The sequence below is a fragment of the Salminus brasiliensis genome, chromosome 9, assembly GCF_030463535.1.
Source record: "Salminus brasiliensis chromosome 9, fSalBra1.hap2, whole genome shotgun sequence".
Taxonomy (NCBI): domain Eukaryota; kingdom Metazoa; phylum Chordata; class Actinopteri; order Characiformes; family Bryconidae; genus Salminus; species Salminus brasiliensis.
Genome location: NC_132886.1, coordinates 2,198,768 through 2,221,203, shown reverse-complemented (window position 1 = coordinate 2,221,203; position 22,436 = coordinate 2,198,768). Strand labels below are relative to the sequence as shown.

The following is a 22,436-nucleotide window of genomic DNA, read 5'->3' as shown; positions in this document are numbered from 1 at the left end:
GAACTTCAGATTAATAAAGTACAATAAACTCTCCTAGGCTTTTCTTCTTTGTTCGGTTGTCTGTAATTCTCTGTTGTTGTTCAGGGCAGAATTAGCTTGACTACAAGTGTTAACCACAGATCCATTTCCTGTAGAAGCAGGGCAGTCTTGTTCTGATCATTTCTCACCTTTTCAAATCACCCGTTTTTTTAATTAAGGCTGTTATTTCCCTTCTCCTCATCCACAGACCAGCCGGATGACAGATGAAAGTAGAATCGGCTGTAGTTGAAGCTGCAGCCATGAGCCTCTGGTGTCGTTCTGTCCTCGCGGGCCTGCTGGTCATCATCTATCTTCAGTCCAGTGTGAAGGGTGAGAGGGTTAAAGTACAGAACCACATCCTCGGGTTTTTGTTGTTTATGGTGACGGTGTCTCTGTTGTTGTAGTTCAATGTTATATATATATATATATGTATATATATATATATATATATATATATATATATATGATAGATAGATAGATAGACAGACAGATATTCTCAATTAATGTTCCATTATCTGAGACTAAGAAGATGGTTGGTGCTGTGTTCCTCTGTTAGACTTGACTGTGATTATTTACATTGTGAAAAAATGATATAGTAGTCAATCTGTTATATATATAGTCAATCTGTTTATTGTTTATTCCCCATCTATAAGTTAGAGCGCTCCCTATCACATGCAATAGGGGGGCCCTTCCTATTCTCAGACTCTTGATCATAGAGGGCTGTTAGTGGTGTTGATGGGATTTGAACCTCCAGACTCTCTTGACAAGCAAGTAGTTAGACAGTCGCTCCACTCTAGAGCTGTACAGCAGTGTACATTTCTGAGTCTGAGAAAGAAGGGAAGGTAAATTTACTTAGAACTGTGTTTGTTTGTAGTGTAATTTCACAGCTCTAGACCGGCCCTATGGTCTAACCGCTGCTCATCAAGGGTAAGGTGGTCATAAGGCAATCCCAGCAAGGTTTCAGGGCTCAATTGGCTCCTACCAGTCTGGAGATGTCATTGTAGTAAAGTAGAGTTTAACTGGCTTTGAAAGAAAGCTCTTTATATGGTATATTGCTATTTCACATGATGTGTTCTAAGGGGCCTGGGGTTGAATTGTCTTCTGGGGCAATTAAATTAATATTTTTTTACATTTTAAAATACATTAACATCTTTAAAAAAAAGTTAACATTTCTATTTAATCATTAAATTATAGTTTGTATCATATGTTGGTATTACTGGGTGTTTGGGTGTTTGGATGTTTGCGTTATTCTTTAACTAAATTACAAATTTTATTATTATTATTATTATTATTATTATAGATGCAAGTGGAACAAATGGATGCTGCTTCAGTTTCTTCACAAAACCAATCCCTTTATCTGTCATTGTGAAGTACAAAACAACCCATGGCTGCCTAAAATCAGGAGTTGTGTAAGTTCCCAGATGTTTCTTCTCAATCACTGCTGAGATAATATAATTAATATAATTAATATAATTATATAATTATATATATAATTAATGCTGTAGTTATCATCATCATCATCATCGATGCTCTAGTAAATATTCGGGCACTGTAATTGATCTTTAATTTAATTAAACTCTTATTTTGTAATTTTGAGTGTAGTAGCCAATATTTGATGCTTTGTTCTGATTGCTTTGCTGGAATGTGTGTTGTCATCACTGTAGTTTTACCACCAAGAGGAACATTGAGGTGTGTGTAGACCCCAACCAAAGTTGGGTGCAGCAGGCCATGAAAGAAATTGATAAACGACTTTGGAAAAGTACTGAAGAAGTTCTGCCTGGACCTTATACTAAAGCCAGAACCCAGACTGTATCCACAACCAGGAAACCCATCCCAAATATCGATCTGCATGAAAGTAAAACTAAAGCCGGAACCCAGACTGTATCCAAAACCAGGAAACCCGTCCCAAATACCGATCTGCATGGACGTGAAGCTAAAGCCAGAACCCAGACTGTATCCAAAACCAGGAAACCTGTCCCAACTACCGATCTGCATGGACGTGAAGCTAAAGCCCAAACCCAGACTGTATCCACAACCACGAGACATGTCCCAAATACTGATCATCGTGGATGTGACACTAAAGCCAGAACCCAGACTGTATCCACAACCACAAGACCAAACCCAACAACTGATCTGCATGGACGTGAAACTGAAGCCCAAACCCAGACTGCACCAGAAACCTTGAGGCCTGACCCAGCTGAACCCACCTGGTTTTGCCACATTTAAAGACAGAACCCAAAGTTCTTACAGAGAGTGTTCTACAGGGATCGACTGTCTGCTGTGTTTTTACCATCAGTGTAAACCCTTTTCACCGGGAGAACCTGGAATCATACGTAATTTGTTGGTAAAGGGTTCTATGTTCTAGATGTTCTTGTTTTTTAAACTTAAACTTGAGTGAATTAACTTCTATATAATATAGTGGCCTACAGTTTACTCGGGTTTGTGACTGTGTCAACCATTCCAGCATCTTCTAGGACTTCTTCTGAAGTCTCTGTAAGAAGGGCCCTTGCTACTTTGATGCTCTTAAAAGGTGCTCAGAAGTCCCAGCAACTGATTGGGTCATTAGTGGGTGCAAGGGTAATAGCTTTATACTGTAGCCAGACATGTTGGTTTGGTCACCTCCCTGTATGGGTGATCCAACAGAAAACAAAGGTTTGTAGATGGGTTTAATGTTGACCCCACATATATATCCACCATTAGGGGTTAAACACGGGCCCCCATCTGGATTGTAAACTGCAAAGTTAGATTCTTAGAAGTGCCTATTTTTGAGAGTCAAGAACAGATGTACTCTTTCCTCTTCATGGTGACACTGACTGATGGGTCTTCCCATATGTTGTCTGTAGATACCCACTGCCATTATGCATCTTAGGAGCACCTCTATGATGGCCAGGTAGTCTTTTAACTTTGCCTGGTGAGATTGAGAAGGTCTACTGGCTCCTCCTCTTTAATGCTAATGTCAAAAACGGCCATTTCTTCATAGCTCTATCCAGTATGCCACACTGCCACTTAGTGGGCACATGAGCAAGGTGTGATTCTTCAGTGCTGGTCTCATTTGTTGACAGAACATTATTTCAGTATAGCTAGCAAAAATCCTGCTAGTGTGCAATAGAGATGCAACTCAGAGATGCAATAATTTTAATTGCTTTATACAGTATGTTTCATATTTATCATCACATAAGTGCCACTTTGCCACTTTATTATAGATATATACACTGCTCAGAAAATAAAGGGAACACTTAAACAACACAATATAACTCCAAGTAAATCAAACTTCTGTAAAATCAAACTGTCCACTTAGGAAGCAACACTGATTGACAATCACATGCTGTTGTGCAAATGGAATAGACAACAGGTGGAAATTATTGGCAATTAACAAAACTCACTCAATAAAGGAGTGGTTCTGCAGGTGGGGACCACAGATCACTTCTCAGTACCTATGCTTTCTGGCTGATGTTTTGATCACTTTTGAATGTTGGTGGTGCTTTCACACTCGTGGTAGAATGAGACGGACTCTACCACCCGCACAAGTGGCTCAGGTAGTGCAATTCATCCAGGATGGCACATCAATGCAAGCTGTGGCAAAAGGGTTGCTGTGTCTGTCAGCGTAGTCTCCAGAGGCTGGAGGCACTACCAGTGTGTAGAGTGTTTATTCTTACACAAACGGTTGAAACTGTAACAACTGCAATTTCCCTACTGGGATCAGGACTTCTGATTCTGATTTTGATATGATTCTGATTTATGATGTTGAGGACTGATTTTGCTTGTATTGTTGGTATTGGCTCTGCAGTTCTCTAAATTGTAAAAAATAATTAATATAAATTAATATCAGACGGTGCTTAAGTGAGCATGTAGTAAAACAAACTCATTCAGAAGATGGTAAACTGCCATGAAAGGATGAACATGGTCAGCAACAGTACTCAAACAAAGTCTCTGGAGATCAAACAAAGATTGATCTTAACAAGATCGATAGCAGAAATCCAGATTCATCAGACCAGCCTACGTTTCTCCAGTCTTCCACTCTTTACTGTTGGAGAGCCTGTGCTGAACCACTGCAGCCTCAGCTTTCTGTTCTTGGCTGACAGAAGCAGAACACGACGTGGGTTTCTGCTGTTGTAGCTCATCCCACCAGAGAGGTAGAGCTACTGTAGCCTTTCTGTCAGCTCCAACCAGTCATTCAATAAGGTGTTTTCATCATACCAACACTCACTGGCTGGGCTTCTTTATTCCACCGTTCTGAGTAACTCTAGAGACTAGAGTAGATTACTTTTTCCACATTCTGATGGTTGAGGTTTTAAATAGGCAGTGGAAGGTAAGAATCCACAAGGTGTGCTACCTTTCAACACTGTATAAAACCAGAATAGAAGCTACGTCCTCAATAAGAGCTCTACTTTATACACCAGCCCTTCATAGTTTATCAGTTTCCAGCTCTGATTTATGGCTCAGTATAAGAATGGAATGATCAGCACAGCAGTAATTTTGCTCATTATGAAGGTAAAGGGTTTACAGATACCCAGATCTCACCCAGGTTTCTGGAATGGCTCTGCAGGTCTGTGCAGACTTTGCTTCATGTCCGGTAAAAACCACAGAGTCATTTCCTGAAGAGAGCAGGTTTTCTTTCTTTCCTTCTCGACCAGTCGAGTGTTCACCTTCTCCTGATCTGCTCATAAGGCTGATAGCAGGATCTACTGTGTTTAACTACAGATCATCTTCTCTTCCAGCAGAAGAAACAGCCATGAGCATCTGCTGTCGTTCGGTCCTCCTAGGCGTGCTGGTCATCTTCTACCTCCAGTCCTGTGTGAAGGGGCCAGGTAGGTTGAAGTTTGCCCTGGAGTTTTATCTTCTTTACACAACATTTACGGTGTGTGTGTGTGTATGTGTGTGTGTATTATTACAGATGCAAGTGTAACAAATGGATGCTGCTTCAGTTTCTTCACAAAACCAATCCCGTTATCTGTCATTGTAAACTACAAAAAAACATCCCATGGCTGCCTGATATCAGGAGTTGTGTAAGTTCCCAGATGTTTCTTCTCAATCAGTGCTGAGCTGTTATAATTAATGCTGTGATCATCATCATCATCTCTAGTAAATATTCGGGCACTGTAATTGATCTGTAATTTAATTCAACCCCCTTTTTTAAAGAGTGTAGTAGTCGATATTTGATGCTTTGTTCTGATTGCTTGGCTGGGATTTGTGTTGTCCTATTGTAGTTTTACCACCAAGAAGACAACTGAGGTGTGTGTGGACCCCAACCAAAGTTGGGTGGAGCAGGCCATGAAAGAAATTGATGAACGACATTTGAAAAGTACTGAGGAAGTTCTGCCTGGACCTTATACTAAAGCCAGAACCCAGACTGTATCCACAACCACGAGACCAAACCTAACAACTGATCTGCATGGACGTGAAACTGAAGCCCAAACCCAGACTGTATCCACAACCACAAGACCAAACCCAACAACTGATCTGCATGGACGTGAAACTGAAGCCCAAACCCAGACTGCACCAGAAACCTTGAGGCCTGACCCAGCTGAACCCATCTGGTTTTGCCACATTTAAAGACAGAACCCAAAATTCTTACAGAGAGTGTTCTACAGGGATCGACTGTCTGCTGTGTTTTTACCATCAGTGTAAACCCTTTTCACCAGGAGAACCTGGAATCATGCGTAATTTGTTGGTAAAGGGTTCTATGTTCTATATGTTCTTGTTTTTAACATACTTTAGGACTTAAACTTGAGTGAATTAACTTCTTAACCAGTTTCTCAATGTTAGAAACCTGTCAGCCTGTAAAATCCAAATTAAACCCCCCCACCCATGTTCCACATCTGTCATCCTGTTTATGTTCCATGTTCCAGTTTTATATCTCTCCTCTTGTTCCTGTTCCACCATGTTCTACATCTGCAATCCTCTATTCAGTGGCCTAGAGGTTACTTGGGTTTGCGATTGTGTCGACCACTCCAGAATGTTCTAGGACTTCTTCTGAAGTCTCTGTAAGAAGGGCCCTTGCTACTTGTTCTTAAAGGGTGCTCAAAAGTCCCAGCAACTGATTGGATCATCAGTGGGTGCGAGGGTAATAGCTTTATACTGTAGCCAAGACATGTTGGTTTCTCCTCTCCCACCACTCTGAGTTTGGTCACGTCCCCAAAGAATATGCCTATGTAGGGCCTGTATGGTTGACTCAAAAAAAAAAAAAAAAGATTTAGATATGATTCTGATCTGATTCTAATTTATGATGTTGAGGACTGATTTTGCTTGTATTGCTGGTATTGGCTCAGCTGTTCTCTGTAACTTTTTTTTAAATTAAATAAATTAATATCAGACGGTGCTTAGTGAGCATGTAGTAAAACAAACTCATTTAGCCTTCCTTGGGCTCATACCAATGTACATATCAGAATAATATGAACACCCGTGGTTTGGCATGAACTCGGCCCATTCAATCAGCTCCACTTCTCACAAAGGAGAACTGTGTAGTTCTATAATTCCAGACTGTAGTTTACCTTTCTCTGCATACTGTGTTAGCCTTCAATGGTCAGAGCTTCTGTCTCTGACTTTACATCTACAAGGTGGACCAGCTAGGTAGGAGTGTCTACAGTATACAGAGAAACAGATGGATACAGCCTGGAATTATAGAAGTACACGGTGCACCTATATGGGAGGTAGAGCTGATGGAATGGGCCAAGTTAATGCCAAACCAGGGGTGGTCATAATGTAGTGACATGAGTCAAGTCAAGTCAAGTCAAGTGGGTTTTTTAATTGTCATTTCAACTACATACAGAGTACACAGTGAAATGAAACAATGTTCCTCCAGGACCATGGTGCAACACAGACACAGTGCATACAGAACACAAGTGCAACACAATACAAGTGCGGACAGACAACACAACACAGTACAGACAGAGAATAATAAATAATTGGGGGTAGTGTGCAAATTATGCAGTGTGTAATAAATATTGAGTCCAGTGAGGTAGTAAATGTTATTAGTGCAAATGCTTTGTGCAAAAAGTGCTTCCCATTTTATCTGGGGTAAATGGTTGGAGAGAGAGCGAGAGAGAGAGAGAGAGAGAGTGCATGTAACAGAAAAGACATCAGTTCAGAAGTTGAGTTGAGAAGTCTGATGGCTTGGGGGAAGAAGCTGTTGCAGAGTCTGGTCGTGTTGGACCGGATGCTGCGGTACCTTCTTCCTGATGGCTGGAGGGAGAACAGTCTGTGTGAAGGGTGGGTGGAGTCATCCACAATGCTGGTTGCTTTGCGGATGCAGCAGGCAGTATAAATGTCCATGACAGATGGGAGAGAAACTCTGATGATCCTCTCAGCTGTCCACACTGTCTTTTTGCAAAAGCTGTTTAATTGCCAGAAGGTAAACCCTGCAAAAGCAGGATAAACTCTTTTAAATACATTTGATTTTAGAAGAAACAATGCATGACACTCACTACTCAAATATAATCTCTGGCTGCTCTGAAAACAGCCTCAGTTCTTCAGGTCATGGATTTCACAAGATTTTGAAAACTCTCATTTGAGATTCTGGTCCATGTAAGGAGGACTGCATCACACAATTCCTGTAGGTCTTTCAGGAGCACCTTCATGCTCAGAATCTCACATTCTACCTCATCCTAAAGGTGCTCTACTAGATTCAGATCTAGTGACTGGAAGGAACCACTGAAGACTTCTATTTTGTGACCTGGTGCATCATCATGCTGGAAGTAGCCGTTAGAAGATGGTAAACTGCCATGAAAGCATGAATATGGTCAGGAACAAAACTCAAACAAAGTCTCTGGAGATCATAGAAAGATTGATTGGTATTATCAACTCGAGACCAGTCTGGACTGTTCACACAAGGCAGGTTGCGTTCGTGGATCAATGTTGCCAAATTCTGAAATCCAGATTCATCAGACCAGCCTACGTTTCTCCAGTCTTCCGCTCTTTACTGTTGGAGAGCCTGTGCTGAACCACTGCAGCCTCAGCTTTCTGTTCTTGGCTGACAGAAGCAGAACACGACGTGGGTTTCTGCTGTTGTAGCTCATCCCACCAGAGAGGTTATCTGAGCTACTGTAGCCTTTCTGTCAGCTCCAACCAGTCAACAAGAAGTTTCCTTCATACCAACACTCACTGGTTGGGCTTCTTTATTCCACCGTTCTGAGTAACTCTAGAGACTAGAGTAGATTACTTTTTCCACATTCTGATGGTTGAGGTTTTAAATAGGCAGTGGAAGGTAAGACTCCACAAGGTGTGCTACCTTTCAACACTGTATAAAACCAGAATAGAAGCTACTTCCTCAATAAGAGCTCTACTTTATACACCTGTCTCTACATGCTTTATCAGTTTCCAGCTCTAATTTTTGACTCAGTATAAGAATGGAATGATCAGCACAGCAGTATTTTTGCTCATTATGAAGGTAAAGGGTTTACAGACCCAGGTCTCTAATGACTCTGCAGGTCTGTGCAGACTTTGAACATCACAGGTAAGGTAAAAACCACAGAGTCATTTCCTGAAGAGAGCAGGTTTTCGAGTCGAGTGTTCACCTGATCTGCTGATAAGGCTGATCATCTTCTCTTCCAGCAAAAGAAACAGCCATGACCATCAGCTGTCGTTCAGTCCTCCTAGGCCTGCTGGTCATCTTCTACCTCCAGTCCTGTGTGGAGGGTCAAGGTAGGTTGAAGTTCATCCTGGAGTTTTATCATAACAGAAGCTACACCAATCAGCCATTAGAACCAGGTCGAGGTCAGTCATCAGTCAGTGAGTGAACAGTCAGTTCTTGAAGGTAATGAAGAAGGAAAAATGGACAAGCGTAAGAATCTGAGACACTTTGTCAAGAACCAAACTGTGATGTTCTAGATAATGACTGGGTAAGAATATCTCCAAAACATCATTGTGGGGGGTTCTTGATATGCAGTGGTCAGTACCTACCAAAAGTGCTCCAAGAAAGGACGACCGGTGATCAGACGCCAGGGTCATTGGGTCAAGGCTCATTGATGCTCATGGAGGCCCTGCCCACCTCACAACTTACAGGACTTAAAGGATCTGCTGCTAACGTTAGTCGTGGTGTCAGACACCACAGCAGCACACCTTCAGAGGTTTTGTGGAGTCCATGATTCAATGATTCAGATCTGAATTTGCAACAAATTACTATCTACTAGTGCTGTAACTATGATACGGATACCATCTAAATCTGCAGTTTATTTATTTATTTATTTATCATGTATTTATTTATATATTCAGTAATTAAATAATTAATTTATTAATTATTGTACTCATTTTAGCACACACAGTTAAATTTAGCTAATTGTTCCACAGTTGCAATTGAGCTAAACCACAGGCACAAAACTGATGTTTCCATCTGATTTCATATCTACGCCTCATCTGCACAGTCATTTATATAATTCACATCTCAGACAAATGCACAAACACTTATGGAGGTGTGTGCAATGGTAATGTTAATATCAAATATTAAATGCAACTTTTTTAATTCAGTAATTTAATTTTATTTTAAGTAATTGTGTCTAAAATGTGCAGACATTTGAGGAGCACCCAGACTTTAGTTTATAAACAGTTAAAAAATAGGAAAGCCTTTGTCTTTTTAATGCAATTTCTTTAAATAACTCTGATAATGATCTCATTTTATGGATGATAAGTAAGATTAGTTAGATTACCTCCATCTCTCAGTATTGATCACATAAAAAATCAAATGTCTATTTTTATACATGACTGTATAAACTCTAAATGAGGTGTGTGCAAAATGATAGCACATTAAATGTATATATCTTCATTGGGCAGGTTTATATGTTCTTGTATTGTGATAAATTGTGTTATTGTGATTAACACAGAATTTGTGATTAACACAGACTTTATCACAAACAGTGTAATTAGTGCTGTTTAACTAGATGAAATGCAGCAGATTTTGAATACAAATCACTGCACTCATTATGGGAGAGTATCTGAATAAAGATTTTTTAGAATCGGTGGCTACTGCTGCATTTTGTCTGCAATCATGTGTATGACAGTTAATATTGTGAAAATGTTTTTAAATATTGTGATATACAATATTATACATTTTCAGTCATAATATAATTCACAGATGTAAACTGAAATTTTATATTAATTACATGTAAAGTGGGATATTGCAAGTCTTTTTTGTTTTATTTGAAATGTCAGCTTACAGCTCGCAGTGTGTGTGCATATATACATGCATAGGCAAAACAAGGCCCCCCCACAAAAATCTTGCTCAGGGTCCCCAAAAGGCTGCCAGGACTGGCATCTGTCACTCAACCACTAAACCACCAAACCACCAACATGTTGAGCTTACAGCTTCTTACACAGCTTCCTGGAACTCTCAGTTCTCATAGTGCAACAGAAGCCAGTTTATATACATACACATTATATATACACATACATATATACATACATACACTGAACCTGTGAAACTGCTGCTAGTCTACAAAATACAAACCCACACATCAGTATAAATCTTCTGTATTCAAACTAACCAAATTTCATCTTACATTACAGCTCATGTTTGTATTATTTATTTATATTCTCTCTACAGGTTGTTGTAACAAGTTCTACAACAGGGAACTTCCTGTAACTGTCATCAGGGGTTATCATATAACAGATGCTCTATGTCCCAAAGTTGGAGTCATGTAGGTTTTTAACCCCAGTTCTTGATAAATTACAACAAAAAGAGAAACTCTGATTTATGTGTGTGATTACACTAATTAATAACCCTAATTATTAAAGTCTGCTTCATCACTGCAAGTTACTAACTTGAATTAAGATTTTAATCTGAACGGTATCATATCTTACAGGACTGTCTCAAGTTTCCCTTTCTGAACATATTTTGGAAACTCAACCCATATGTTCTCCTCATTGCAGATTTATTACCACTAGGGGCAGAAATGTTTGTGTGGATGCTAAACTTCAGTGGGTGAAGCGGGCCATACAAGAATTAAAACGCAAACTTTCTCATGGCCATAAAACTGAAATCCAAGAACCCAAGACCTCCTGGCCCAAGTCGACTAAAGATCTGCAAAGACGTGGAACTGAAGCCCAAGAACCCAAGACCTTCAGACCCGAGCCGACTAAAGATCTGCATGGATATGAAAGCCATGAAGCTCAAAGCCATACAGTACTCAAGACTTCAAGACCTGGCCTGACCAATTCCACCTGGTTCTGTCAAGTTTAAAACCCTTTCCTAAAATCCTAGAAATTGGAGTGTAACCAAGACCCCCAGAGTAAACAACGAGAGACCCCATATACGTATACAACAGCTCAAGTTTTGGGCACAGTTTGATGAGAAATGTACTATAGATGGTTCATTGGAGTGAAGGGTCAGAGTTGACTGCAGAAAACCCAGAGTAGAATCACTACAGACAAAGCAGTGCTACAGTCAAGCCGAAGCAACAGTGCCTCCTACAGGTCCTAGTGCCCTGCTAGAACTCTTCAAATGCACATTTCAGCTCAACTATTTATTGTTATTATACTGATACAGGGTTGTACAGTACAACCAAACACTGTTAGGCTAAAGCTCTGGTCCAGTAATAGATAAAGGACAAGGAATACGAGTACAAGACAATATACAAGGTACATAGAAATAGTATAATAGACAAAAAATACAAGTGTATGTATGGAGACAGAGGTGTATTAAGGTTCAGCTAGATTACTATATTAATAAATAGACTTTAATGACTATGTAGTCCTCACCTGCGATAATAGCAGCTAGGTGTTCAGGTATACTGCTAAAGGCTAAATGTTCAAGTACAAAGTGAGAGCAGTAATAGCACATAAGAAGATACAGTTATTGAATCTGGTGCTTTGTGCTTGTGCTTGTGGCTTTCCTCTAACATCTCTTGTTGTAGAGGTCCTGTATGGGTGGGAGGGCAGCTGCAGTAATGTTCAAGGCCATTTTTACCACTCTCTGCAGGGCCTTGTGTTCAACAGTCATACCAGATCATGATGCCCTCCACAGTGGACCTGCAGAAGTTGCAGAGGAGCTGTTGAGGAAGTGTAGGCGTTGCTGGGCCTTCCTGACACAGAGGACTTTTACTATCTGCCACTGTTAATATCACCACTATTAACCATCATTACTTTGACCATCACTGCCACGACTATATTAAGTTATACTACATCATGATTATTATATTATGATTATGAATATGTTGCACACCTGAGCAGTAAGACAGTTTTGTTGGTTCTGTGACTTTTATCAATAATTAATAAATAGTTTTGATCAGAGGAGGATAGATGGGTCGGGCCCCCCTTGTGAGTCTTGGTTCTTCCCAGGGTTTCTTCCTCCAGCTCTGAGGGATTTTTTCCTGCACGGTGGTCTTTGGCTGCTCACTTAGGGTCTTAGATTATTCATGTCTTCTTATGATGTTGATTTCTTGTCTTTTATTAATTGTAAAACTAATTGTGTAAAGCTTTGTGACAATAACCGTTGTAAAAAGCTTTATAAATAAATTTGATTTGATTTAAACTTAAAGCTGCTCATTTTCTCCTCCACCATCTCCTCGATTCTCAGAGGTTAGACTTAGCTGCTCCACAGCCCAGTGCTGCAGGGCTTTATACTCCACTATCTACCGGATGGCATCAGACGTGGTGGTTTTAGAGAGTCCTGTTATGCTGGTAATGTGGGTCTATAGAGATTAAAGAAGCATGTGTAGCTAAATGCCTGTGTCGGTAATGGGTGCAACATTAAGTAGCTGAATTAAAAGGGGTGTCTGAATACTTTTGTCTGTATTATAAATATGACACAATGTATAAGATTTCTTAAAATTTTAAATGTCATTTTACTGGAATAAACAAATTGAATCTTGTGTTTCATGTCATGAGCAGCATTGCTTTAACAGGAAAGACATCATTGTATGTCCTTGTTTTGTAACAGCCTAATCCTGCTGAATTTCTCACGTCTAGCGCCCTTACAGCCAATTACGTCAACCAGTATGAGACTTATTATAATACATACAGATTATCTAGAATAAAGCAGATGCAGGCTCTATCTTTAAGGGTGTATACACAGTGTTTCAGGAAAGCTTCCCTCTTTAATGTGTTTCATTTATAATTACTTAATTTATCATTAAAAGTGTTAAATTGGATCCAGGAGAAGTGAATACAGTGTGAATATGCTAAACATCTAGCGGTTCAACAGTTACATATTTCAGTCAGGAAAGTGTTCACTGTGAGCTAAATGCAAAATGCACCCAAGTAGGCTTTTAGCTCTAAGGGTCAAGGCCAGCTGCTCCTTATCTACCCACAGACATCTATATACACACCTAGACACTATATTGGTCCAGGCAATTTGTTTTTTAGGTCCAGGCAACAATAATTCACAAAAGACTACTGGACAATGATGCCTGATTGGAGTGCAGCCTGGAGTCGTACTAAACATCGTACAGTCCAAACCAGATCTCAGGATATTACCTTTCAAACGCAACACTGAACAACACTGCTTTTGGTTGTATTTGTCTGTTATAATGTTACATTAAGAGCTTTATAGTATTATATTGTCACACTACTTATTATTATTATTATTATTATTATTATTATACTATTCATTACTCACTAATTTACTATATCATGCTATTGGTATACTACTATTTACACTACTTACTATTGCTAATCTATTATTATATTAATTTACTTTTGACATCTTATTGTATTTATATGCTAAGCTTTATTGCTGTACAACACTGTATATTATTGTACTATAACTACATCCTATATTTTTATTATTTTAATATTATGTATATGGATATGTTATATTGCTGTAATGCCTGATTTCCCCCTCTGAGTATCAGTGTTATCTGTAAATGGTCTCTTCTCAATTATGATCAATTATTATAACTTAAAGATGCACCATTTTAATATTTTTGGGGGGCGTAGACAGAAAAAAGCCATTTCCATTATATCAAACATGAAATAATTTGTGGATGCTTCCACACGTATTAACCAAGGAAAATAACCCAAACCCATGCTTAACAACCATGAGTTCTACAATTACCCATGACAGCTAGCTATTTTACACCACATTAGCATAAGCCTAACTCTGACACACGCTGCTCTCCAACAAGATTAGATGTAACTGTCAAAGCATTCTTTGTTCTCCAAGTAGATTAAAAACCCTTGCCTATAAAAGAGACTCATTAAAATAATTTGAGAAATGAAAACATTAATGTGCCACTTAACCAGGAAAATCACAGCTACCCATCTGTGCTTGTTCACAGACCAGTCTTGCTTAGACCAATATGGCCAATTTAACGTGTCATAACACCAATGCAGAGTCTACATATATATGTCCATGTATCTACCCACACCACAAAGAGAATGGTCCTGATTGGACAGTTGTTCTAGGGGTGCTTCAATGTTTTTAACCCTTTAGTTTCCAACCAAAACTAAATTGGAGGGTTTGATGATTGATGATGATGATTTTTTTTTATGACATTCTGCATTTGGCCTCGTTCAGTCTTCTAAAGACATTCTGTATGTTGTGGCACAATCAGCATCACAGTTGGTGAAACCACAGAGGCACTTCCTGAACTCTCTGCAGTAGATTTCAGATCATTATAATCCTCTTCATCTTCTCCTGCAGCTGAAGCCACAGTCATGAGTTTCTGGTTTGGTTCTCTCCTCCTGGATCTGCTGGTCATTCTCTACCTTCAGTCTTGTGTGGAGAGAAACAGTAAGTGAACGTTCATACTTGAGTTTTTGGCTCTTTCTTGCTGCCTTGTGGAATTGATTCTCGTTATTTTATTAATTAATTACATGTTTATTTGTAATTTTATTATCATTGATCTTCTTGTTCTTCTTATTACCACTAAAAAAACAATATGCTTGCACTGTTATCATTTTCACACAGATGCAGTGCATGCTAGAAAAATCCCTGCACATCAAATAGCATCGTATGAAGAAACAAGCCCAGCCTGTCCAAAAGCTGGGGTGATGTACGTTTTCACCCCTCGTCCTTTATTAATATTGTAGTTGAAAAAACTGCTTTCAGCTTTTATTATGTGATTCTTTTATTGTGTGATCGTGTGTAAATCACACTTAGACACTAATATAAATGTTTTCATTATTGTAGTTTTAAAACCAGAAATTCTACTCTTGTCTGTGTGGACCCTGGTTTAACATGGGTGAAGCAGGCCATGCAAATCATTGATCAGCGAGTTTTGGAAGGTATTCACCCTGTAGCAGAGACAACCGGACCTAAAACAACTCCTGACACACATGGACATATTGAAGCCCAATCCCAGCCTGTACCAAAGACCACCGAACCTGAAAAAACTGCTGATGAACGTGGACAAAAAACTGAAGCCCAAACCCAGCCTCTACCAGAGACCTCCAGACCAGACACAAATGAGCCCAACCAGTTCTGCCGAATTTAAACTCCACAGTCAATTCTGTGTTTTAGTAAAGACAATGGGGATGAAATAAGAGGACGGAGAAAGAAAGATGGAGGAGAACAGAGGCTGGTAACGGCTGGTAACACAGCTCGTCTGTAGTCTGTAAACTATTTGGAATGCTAATAAAATAGCTAACAAAACGTGACTTGATTTGTGTAGATTATTCACTACTACTACTTCTCGGACTCAAGCCGAGGCTGAAACATAATTCTAATGTTTTTCCTGCTGCACCTCTTCAGTGTTGCTGTATCCAGATATACCTAAATATATAACTGTATATGTCTGATAAACCTGTTCAGTTGTACAGCAGATAAAATATAGACGTACCAGTATACAGTATAGACCTGCACTGCTGTACGTGTTGTAATGTCTCCACCATTCCTTTAGAATTACAGTCTACTGCAGTCTAAATGCAGCAATGTTCAAACCCACTGTATCCGGAACATTGTAAATAACAGCAGGTGGAGGTGAGTGGCTTGTTGGGGACAGGATGCACATGGGAGGTTCTCTGTCAGTGTGGTTCTTTAGATTGAAAAGTTAAACTGATTTTCCTGAAGATAACTTACAATCAGATTACAGAACTTCTTTCACACCAGCCACAGCTTTCACACACTCTCAGATTTGAGAACAGTAGCACACTTTTTAGTTCACATTTTTAACTGCCTAGTCCTGCTGAATTTCCTGCTGCGTCTAGCGCCCCCTACAGGCAATTACATACAGATTGATACCTAGAAGAAAGCAGATGCAGGCTCCAACTTTGTCCTCAGACCTTAAAAAGACCTGTAGGTGTGTGTAAATGGTGTTTCAGGAAAGATTTCCCTCTTTGATGTGTCGTAAAGCATTTTCCACTTTTAAAATAATTTCATAATTAATACTTTTCTATGATTAAAACAGTTCGACCGAACCCAGGAGAAGATGCTGAACATCTAGTTGAGGTTCTACAGTTACATATTTCAGTCAGAAAAGTGTTCACTGTGAGCTTTATGATTATGAAGATATCAAAATGAACATTACAGGGTTTTTATCCAGGAAAATCACAACAGCTACCCATCTGTATTAGCTTACAGGCCAGTCTTGCTTAGACCAACATGGCGAATTTGATGAGTTGACGTATCACAGAAACGGATCATAGCACCAATGCGGCATCTATGTATATATGTCTATGTATCTACCCACACCACAGCAAGCAAAGTCCTGATTGGACAGTTGTTCTAGGAGTGTTTTAATGTTTTTAACCTTTTAGTTTCCAACCAAAACTAAACTGAAGGGTTTTTTGAGAGTTTTAAGGTGTAAAGAGCAATATGTTTGGAAATGAGGAGAAGATATTCATCTATATTTAATGATGATGATGATGATGATTTCTTTATGACATTCTGCATTTGGCCTCTGCTATTTAGTCTTCTAAAGACATTCTGTATGTTGTGGCACCACCATCATCACAGTTGGTGAAACCACAGAGGCACTTCCTGAACTCTCTGCAGTAGATTTCAGATCATCATCATCTTCATCATCATCATCATCATCATCAGTTGAGTGTCTGGTGTCGTTCTCTCCTCCAGAATCTGCTGGTCATCTTCTACCTTCAGTCCAGTGTGAAGAGAAACAGTAAGTGGAAGTTTTAGACTCTTTCTTGCTGCTTTGTGGGAATGATCCTTATTATTTTATGAATTAATTACATGTTTATTTGTAATTTTGTTATTATTACTCTTCTTCATCTTTATCTTGTTCTTCTTATTCTTTTTTTTACCACTAAAAAACAATATGCTTGTACTGATAATGTTAATTTCACACAGATACGTCCTTTATTAATATTGCAGTTTGAAAAACAGCTTTCAGCTTTTATTATTATGTGGTTCTTGTGAGTTTCTAATGTGTGTAAATCACAGTCATATAGATAGATAGATACATAGCTTTATTAATAGATAAATCAGAGGTATTATCAGAGGTATTACAGCGGCACAGAAGTACAGAAGATGTTAATGTAAGATGTAAGACGTTCGCATCTGGACAACTATCACTTTTTCGGATGGAGATGTTGGGCAACGGTCTCATGTAGTCTCCGAGAGCAAAGCAGCCTCCTCTATATGTACCGATACTGTTGTGTTACAACTTCTTGCACCAGTAGAAATGAAGGGGAGACTGAGAGCAGTTCAAACTGTAGGCTCTTTATTACTGTCAAGTCAAGTCAGATTTATTTGTAGAGCTTTTTACAACTGTTGTCGTCAAAAAGCAGCTTTACATAAATAGTGATTAATAAAAGACAGAGACAGAGAAGAAAGAAGAAAATAACATAAGACATGAAGGATCAAAGACCCCCAGTGAGCAAGCCAACGGCGACAGTGGCAAGGAGAACCTCCCTCAGAGCTGGAGGAAGAAACCTTGGGAGGAACCAAGACTCACAGGGGGACCCAAACCATCCTCCTCTGATCAGAACTATTTAAACATTAATGATAAAAATTACCAAACCAGGTATAACAGAAAGTTAAAACTGGTTTTAACATGGTCACTAAACAGGTAGCAGAGGTAGGCGGGTGAGCCGCTGGTCTGCTATGGGTGGTGGTGGGGGCAGGGCCTGCTGGTTGGACTGGTAGGTGGCAGCTGGATTGACGAAGGTAGAGGGGACCTCAGCGGGCTTCCAGCAGGTCGGGCTGGGTGGCCATTTACTGGGAGAAGGTAAAGAGACAGAGTTAGTTCTGAGAGGATTTCATGGAGAGCACAGAATGTTGATCAGTATCAGAGAGTGTCTGACGACTCCGGCAGGTCTGATTATAACAGCCTAATTAAAAGGAGAGAGCCAGAAGGTAACACAGACACGGGAGCACCCTGAAAACACCAGCATCTATCTGCTCCACCGTCCACAAACCTGAGTGATCGCGTGTAAGCAGCGAGACGACAGTTCCAGCATCTCATTGTACTACAATTCCCTGTGTCCGCGAACCCCTGGACCTGCAGCCCTTATCTAAGGGGAAACAATAATTACCAAAAGCTAAACTAAACAGATAAGTTTCAGCCTAGATTTAAAGATTGAGACTGTGTCTGAGTCCCGAACATTATCTGGAAGGTTATTCCAGAGTTGGGGGGCTTTATAAGAAAAGGCTCCTCCCCCTGCTGAGGTTTTCTGAATTTTGGGAACGAGTAAGAGGCCAGAACCCTGAGATCTAAGTAGTCTTGATGGTTCGTAATATACTATAAGATCCTGCAGGTACTCAGGAGCGAGGCCATGTAGGGCTTTATATGTTAATAGATGAATTTTGTATTCGATACGGAATTTAACTGCGAGCCAATGAAGTGCTGATAGAACTGGACTGATATGGTCAAATTTTCTAGTTTTAGTAAGGACACTGGCTGCAGCATTTTGAAGTTTATTGAGGTTCCTGCTGGAACAACCTGACAGTAGTGCATTACAGTAATCTAGCCTTGAGGTCATAAAAGCGTGTACTAGCTTTTCTGCGTCCTGTAGAGATAAGGAGTTTCTTAGTTTGGAGATGTTCCTAAGCTGCATAAAGGCTGTCCTACTAATATTAGCTATATGCTGCTCAAATGATGAGTCGAATATGACGCCAAGATTTTTAGCTGCTAAACCAGGAATGATGGAAGCATCCACCAAGTCTAACATTAAGTCTGATGGTTTATTTCTAGTGTCTTTTGGAGCTAAAAGGAGAAGCTGGGTTTTGTCACTGTTAAGAAGAAGAAAGTTATGTGACATCCAGAGTTTTATATCCTTTACACAGTCCTCCATTTTCTGTAATCTAGATTTATCCTCAGGTTTGGCTGATATATAGAGCTGTGTGTCATCTACATAGAAATGGAAATTAACGCCATGTCTGCTTATAGCCCAGTGCTAACATGTGTAATGTAAATAATAGCGGTCCTAGAATAGAGCCTTGTGGAACTCTATATCTTACTTCTGTGTAATTTGAAGATAAATTATTTATCTTTACAAATTGATAGCGTCCTGTTAGATATGATTTGAACCACGATAGGGCTGTCCCTGTGATTCCAACCATTTCCTCTAATCTTTCTAGTAATATAGTATGATCTATTGTATCAAAGGCTGCACTAAGGTCTAGTAGGACTAATAAAGATACGTAGCCTTGATCAGAGGCAAGAAGGAGATCATTCGTAATCTTCACTAGGGCTGTCTCTGTGCTGTGATTGGGTTTAAATCCAGACTGGAATTTCTCATACATGGAATTTTTACTCAGGTATAAGCAGAGTTGTTGGGCCACAGCTTTTTCTAATATCTTAGATACAAATGTTAAGTTGGAGATGGGTCTATAATTAGACAATGCACTGGGGTCAAGATTTGGTTTCTTGATGAAAGGTTTTATAACTGCTAATTGAAGGGTTTGGGGTACATGCCCAAGGCTAAGGGATGAATTTACAATTGTTAAAAGAGGTCTGATTAGAATTGGGAGAATTTCTTTTAGCAATTTAGAGGGAATTGGGTCAAGTGTACAGGTTGTACAATTAGCTAAGGAAATATTTTTTTCTAGTTCTGGCTGTGGAAGTAAGTAGAAGGCTTCCAGCCTTTGTTAGACAAATAAGTTATGTTGTAAAACAGCTCCACCAGGTGACGGCCATGTTTGATTTAATAAGCAGGGTTGGATTTGTTTTCTAATATTTTCTATTTTATTATTAAAATAGTCCATAAAAACATGACTGGTTAAAGATGTTGGAACCTGGGGTTGAGAATCAGCCTGGCTTTTAGTAAGTTTAGAGATCTCAGTAAAAAGAACTCTGGGATTCTTTTAGTGTTTTTGGATCAGTGAGGCAGAATACACTGAGCGAGCTTTAATGAGTGCCTTTCTATATTGACTAAGGCTGTCCTTCCACGCAGAGTGGAACACCTCTAGTTTGGTTGTCCGCCATTTGTGCTCTAGTTTCTGCACTGTTTGTTTTAAGGTACAAGTTTGATCACTGTACCACGGTGCGAGCCTTTTTTTACCATGTCATTTTACTTTTAAATGGTGCTACTTTCTCTAGGGTTTATAGAAGGGTATCAGATCTAGATCGTTTGTTAATTTAACGAGCTCTGTTTGGTCTGACGGAGTGTAAGCTAAGGTCGATAGGGGTGGGAGGTTTTCAGTAAACTGTACAGCTGTCATTGGGGTTATTGTGTGTTTTAGACAGTGTTCGGGAGACAAATTAACTTAAAATTAAATTAAAATTAAAAGATGTAGCTCAAAGGAGATTAGATAATGATCCGATATTACTGAGCTTTGAGGTAGAATATTTTGATGATCAATGCTAACACCCAGGGTCAGGACTAAATCTAGGGTATGGTTACAGTAATGTGTGGGTCCAGTTACGTTTTGTTTGATTCTGACAGAATCTAAAATTGATATAAACGCTTTTGTTAATGGATCGAATGGTTTTTCAAAGTGAATATTAAAGTCTCCTACTATTATAGCTTTGTCGCTGCACACTGCCAAGTCTGCAGAAAAATTACTTAATTCTTTTAAGAATTCATAGTCGGGCCCTGGAGGCCTGTAGATATTAATTAGTGTGAATGCATTTTTATTTGTGGCTGGATTTGATATATTAATGTAGATAAGCTCAAAAGAAGTGAAGGTGTTACAGTGCTGTTGAATAATATCTAGTGTATTCTGGTAGATAATACATACTCCACCTCCTCTGCCTGATCATCTAGGGCTATGTACATATTTATAGCCTGCGGGGGTGGCTTCATTTAGTGCTATATATTGATCAGGTCTAATCCAGGTTTCAGTGAGGCAGAAAACATCCAGTGTCTGATCACATATAATTTCATTTACGTTGACTGCTTTTGAGGTTAATGATCTAATGTTAAGTAGACCGAGCTTTAGGTCTGAGGTGGTGCTGTTATCATTTGATTGCGAGAATTTAGCACTGATTAAATTATTAAAACGAGCTGATCTAGATGTTCTCTGTTTGGCTTTAATTCGGGGCACAGACACAGTCTCAATACGGTGAAACCTGGGTGACACCTCAGAGCCTCAGAGCAGCTCGCAGACGGTGGGTTTAGCCGGTCTGTCTGCGGCCTGGTCCCAGCTCTGGACTGTCAGCAGTCTTTTACACGACTCTGCCGACTAACTAGCAGACTATGGGCTATGCTGCACGAAAATAGGGCAGCACCCTCCCGATGGGGGGTGGACGCCATCCCTACCTAAAAAAACAGGCTTGCCCTCAAACTTTAACTAATTATCTATGAAGCCCACATGATTTTCGGAACACCACTTGGACATCCAGCGGTTCAGCGCTGTGAGTCGGCTGTAAGATTCAGCGCCGCGCCTCATTGGGATGGGACCAGAGCAAATTACGGCACCAAAGTACTGATCATACAATCACACCTGATTACCATTTATCAATCACAATACAGGAATGACTTACTTAGTATCATACGTCAGGTCTGATTTAATGTTGCACAAAGAATCCCCACATACACCCAGATATTACAGCCGGACATACAGACTGGTCTAGAAGACTCAGCAGTAGGATATATGTGTTGCTCTGTAATAGAGAAGGAGGTCTTCATTGTTCCATATTACCATTAATCACGATCCTGGCAGGAGATCAACGTCACAAGGAAAAATACCGGGCAGTGTGCATTTACTCCACGGTTGAGCTCCTGTCAGGACGAGGGGGTTTAGCTTAATACAGTCCAGGCACGCTTGCATCTGGAAAACTAACTAATTTTTGGATGGAGATGTTGGCCAACTGTCTTATCTAGTCTCAGCACGTACCCTACTTTATTTTTGCGTTAGTCTCGAAATTCAAAGATATGAAACAACCCGAGCCTTTAAAATCTGTTTGTCGTTGATTATGGACGTGGCACTGCAAAAGAAGGGTGTGTGGTGCTATAAATTGGATTGAGTGCAGGTGTGCAGGACGTCCTGCATGTTGTCTCTTCACAAATACATAAACAGAAGGAAGGAATAATGAGAATATAACAAAGCAGGTAAAGTGTAACGTGCAGGACATGAGGTGCATTAATATTAAGCAGCTGACAGTGCAGTGCATATCGTCATGCCAAGAAGACATCTGACTATCCAG

General features: G+C 39.7%; 1 protein-coding gene across 1 annotated transcript; it reads left to right on the top strand.

Moving 5' to 3' along the window:
* The first annotated feature begins 4,611 nt into the window (after positions 1–4,611).
* LOC140562106 (uncharacterized) lies at positions 4,612–15,383 on the top strand. Its single transcript, XM_072687507.1, has 6 exons — positions 4,612–4,826; positions 4,913–5,024; positions 5,226–5,560; positions 8,569–8,658; positions 14,591–14,615; positions 15,080–15,383. Exons 1-6 carry the CDS (start codon positions 4,751–4,753, stop codon positions 15,381–15,383), a joined length of 942 nt encoding a protein of 313 aa, XP_072543608.1. The 5' UTR covers positions 4,612–4,750.
* The last annotated feature ends 7,053 nt before the right edge of the window (positions 15,384–22,436 follow it).

Bases quoted from the DNA above. Each gene is read 5' to 3' on its own strand.
- LOC140562106 (XM_072687507.1), top strand. From the start codon at position 4,751: ATGAGCATCTGCTGTCGTTCGGTCCTCCTAGGCGTGCTGGTCATCTTC. The intron at 4,827-4,912 runs GTAGGTTGAAGT...GTATTATTACAG, and splicing joins GTCCTGTGTGAAGGGGCCAG to ATGCAAGTGTAACAAATGGA. The intron at 5,561-8,568 runs GCCACATTTAAA...CTTCTCTTCCAG, and splicing joins AGCTGAACCCATCTGGTTTT to CAAAAGAAACAGCCATGACC.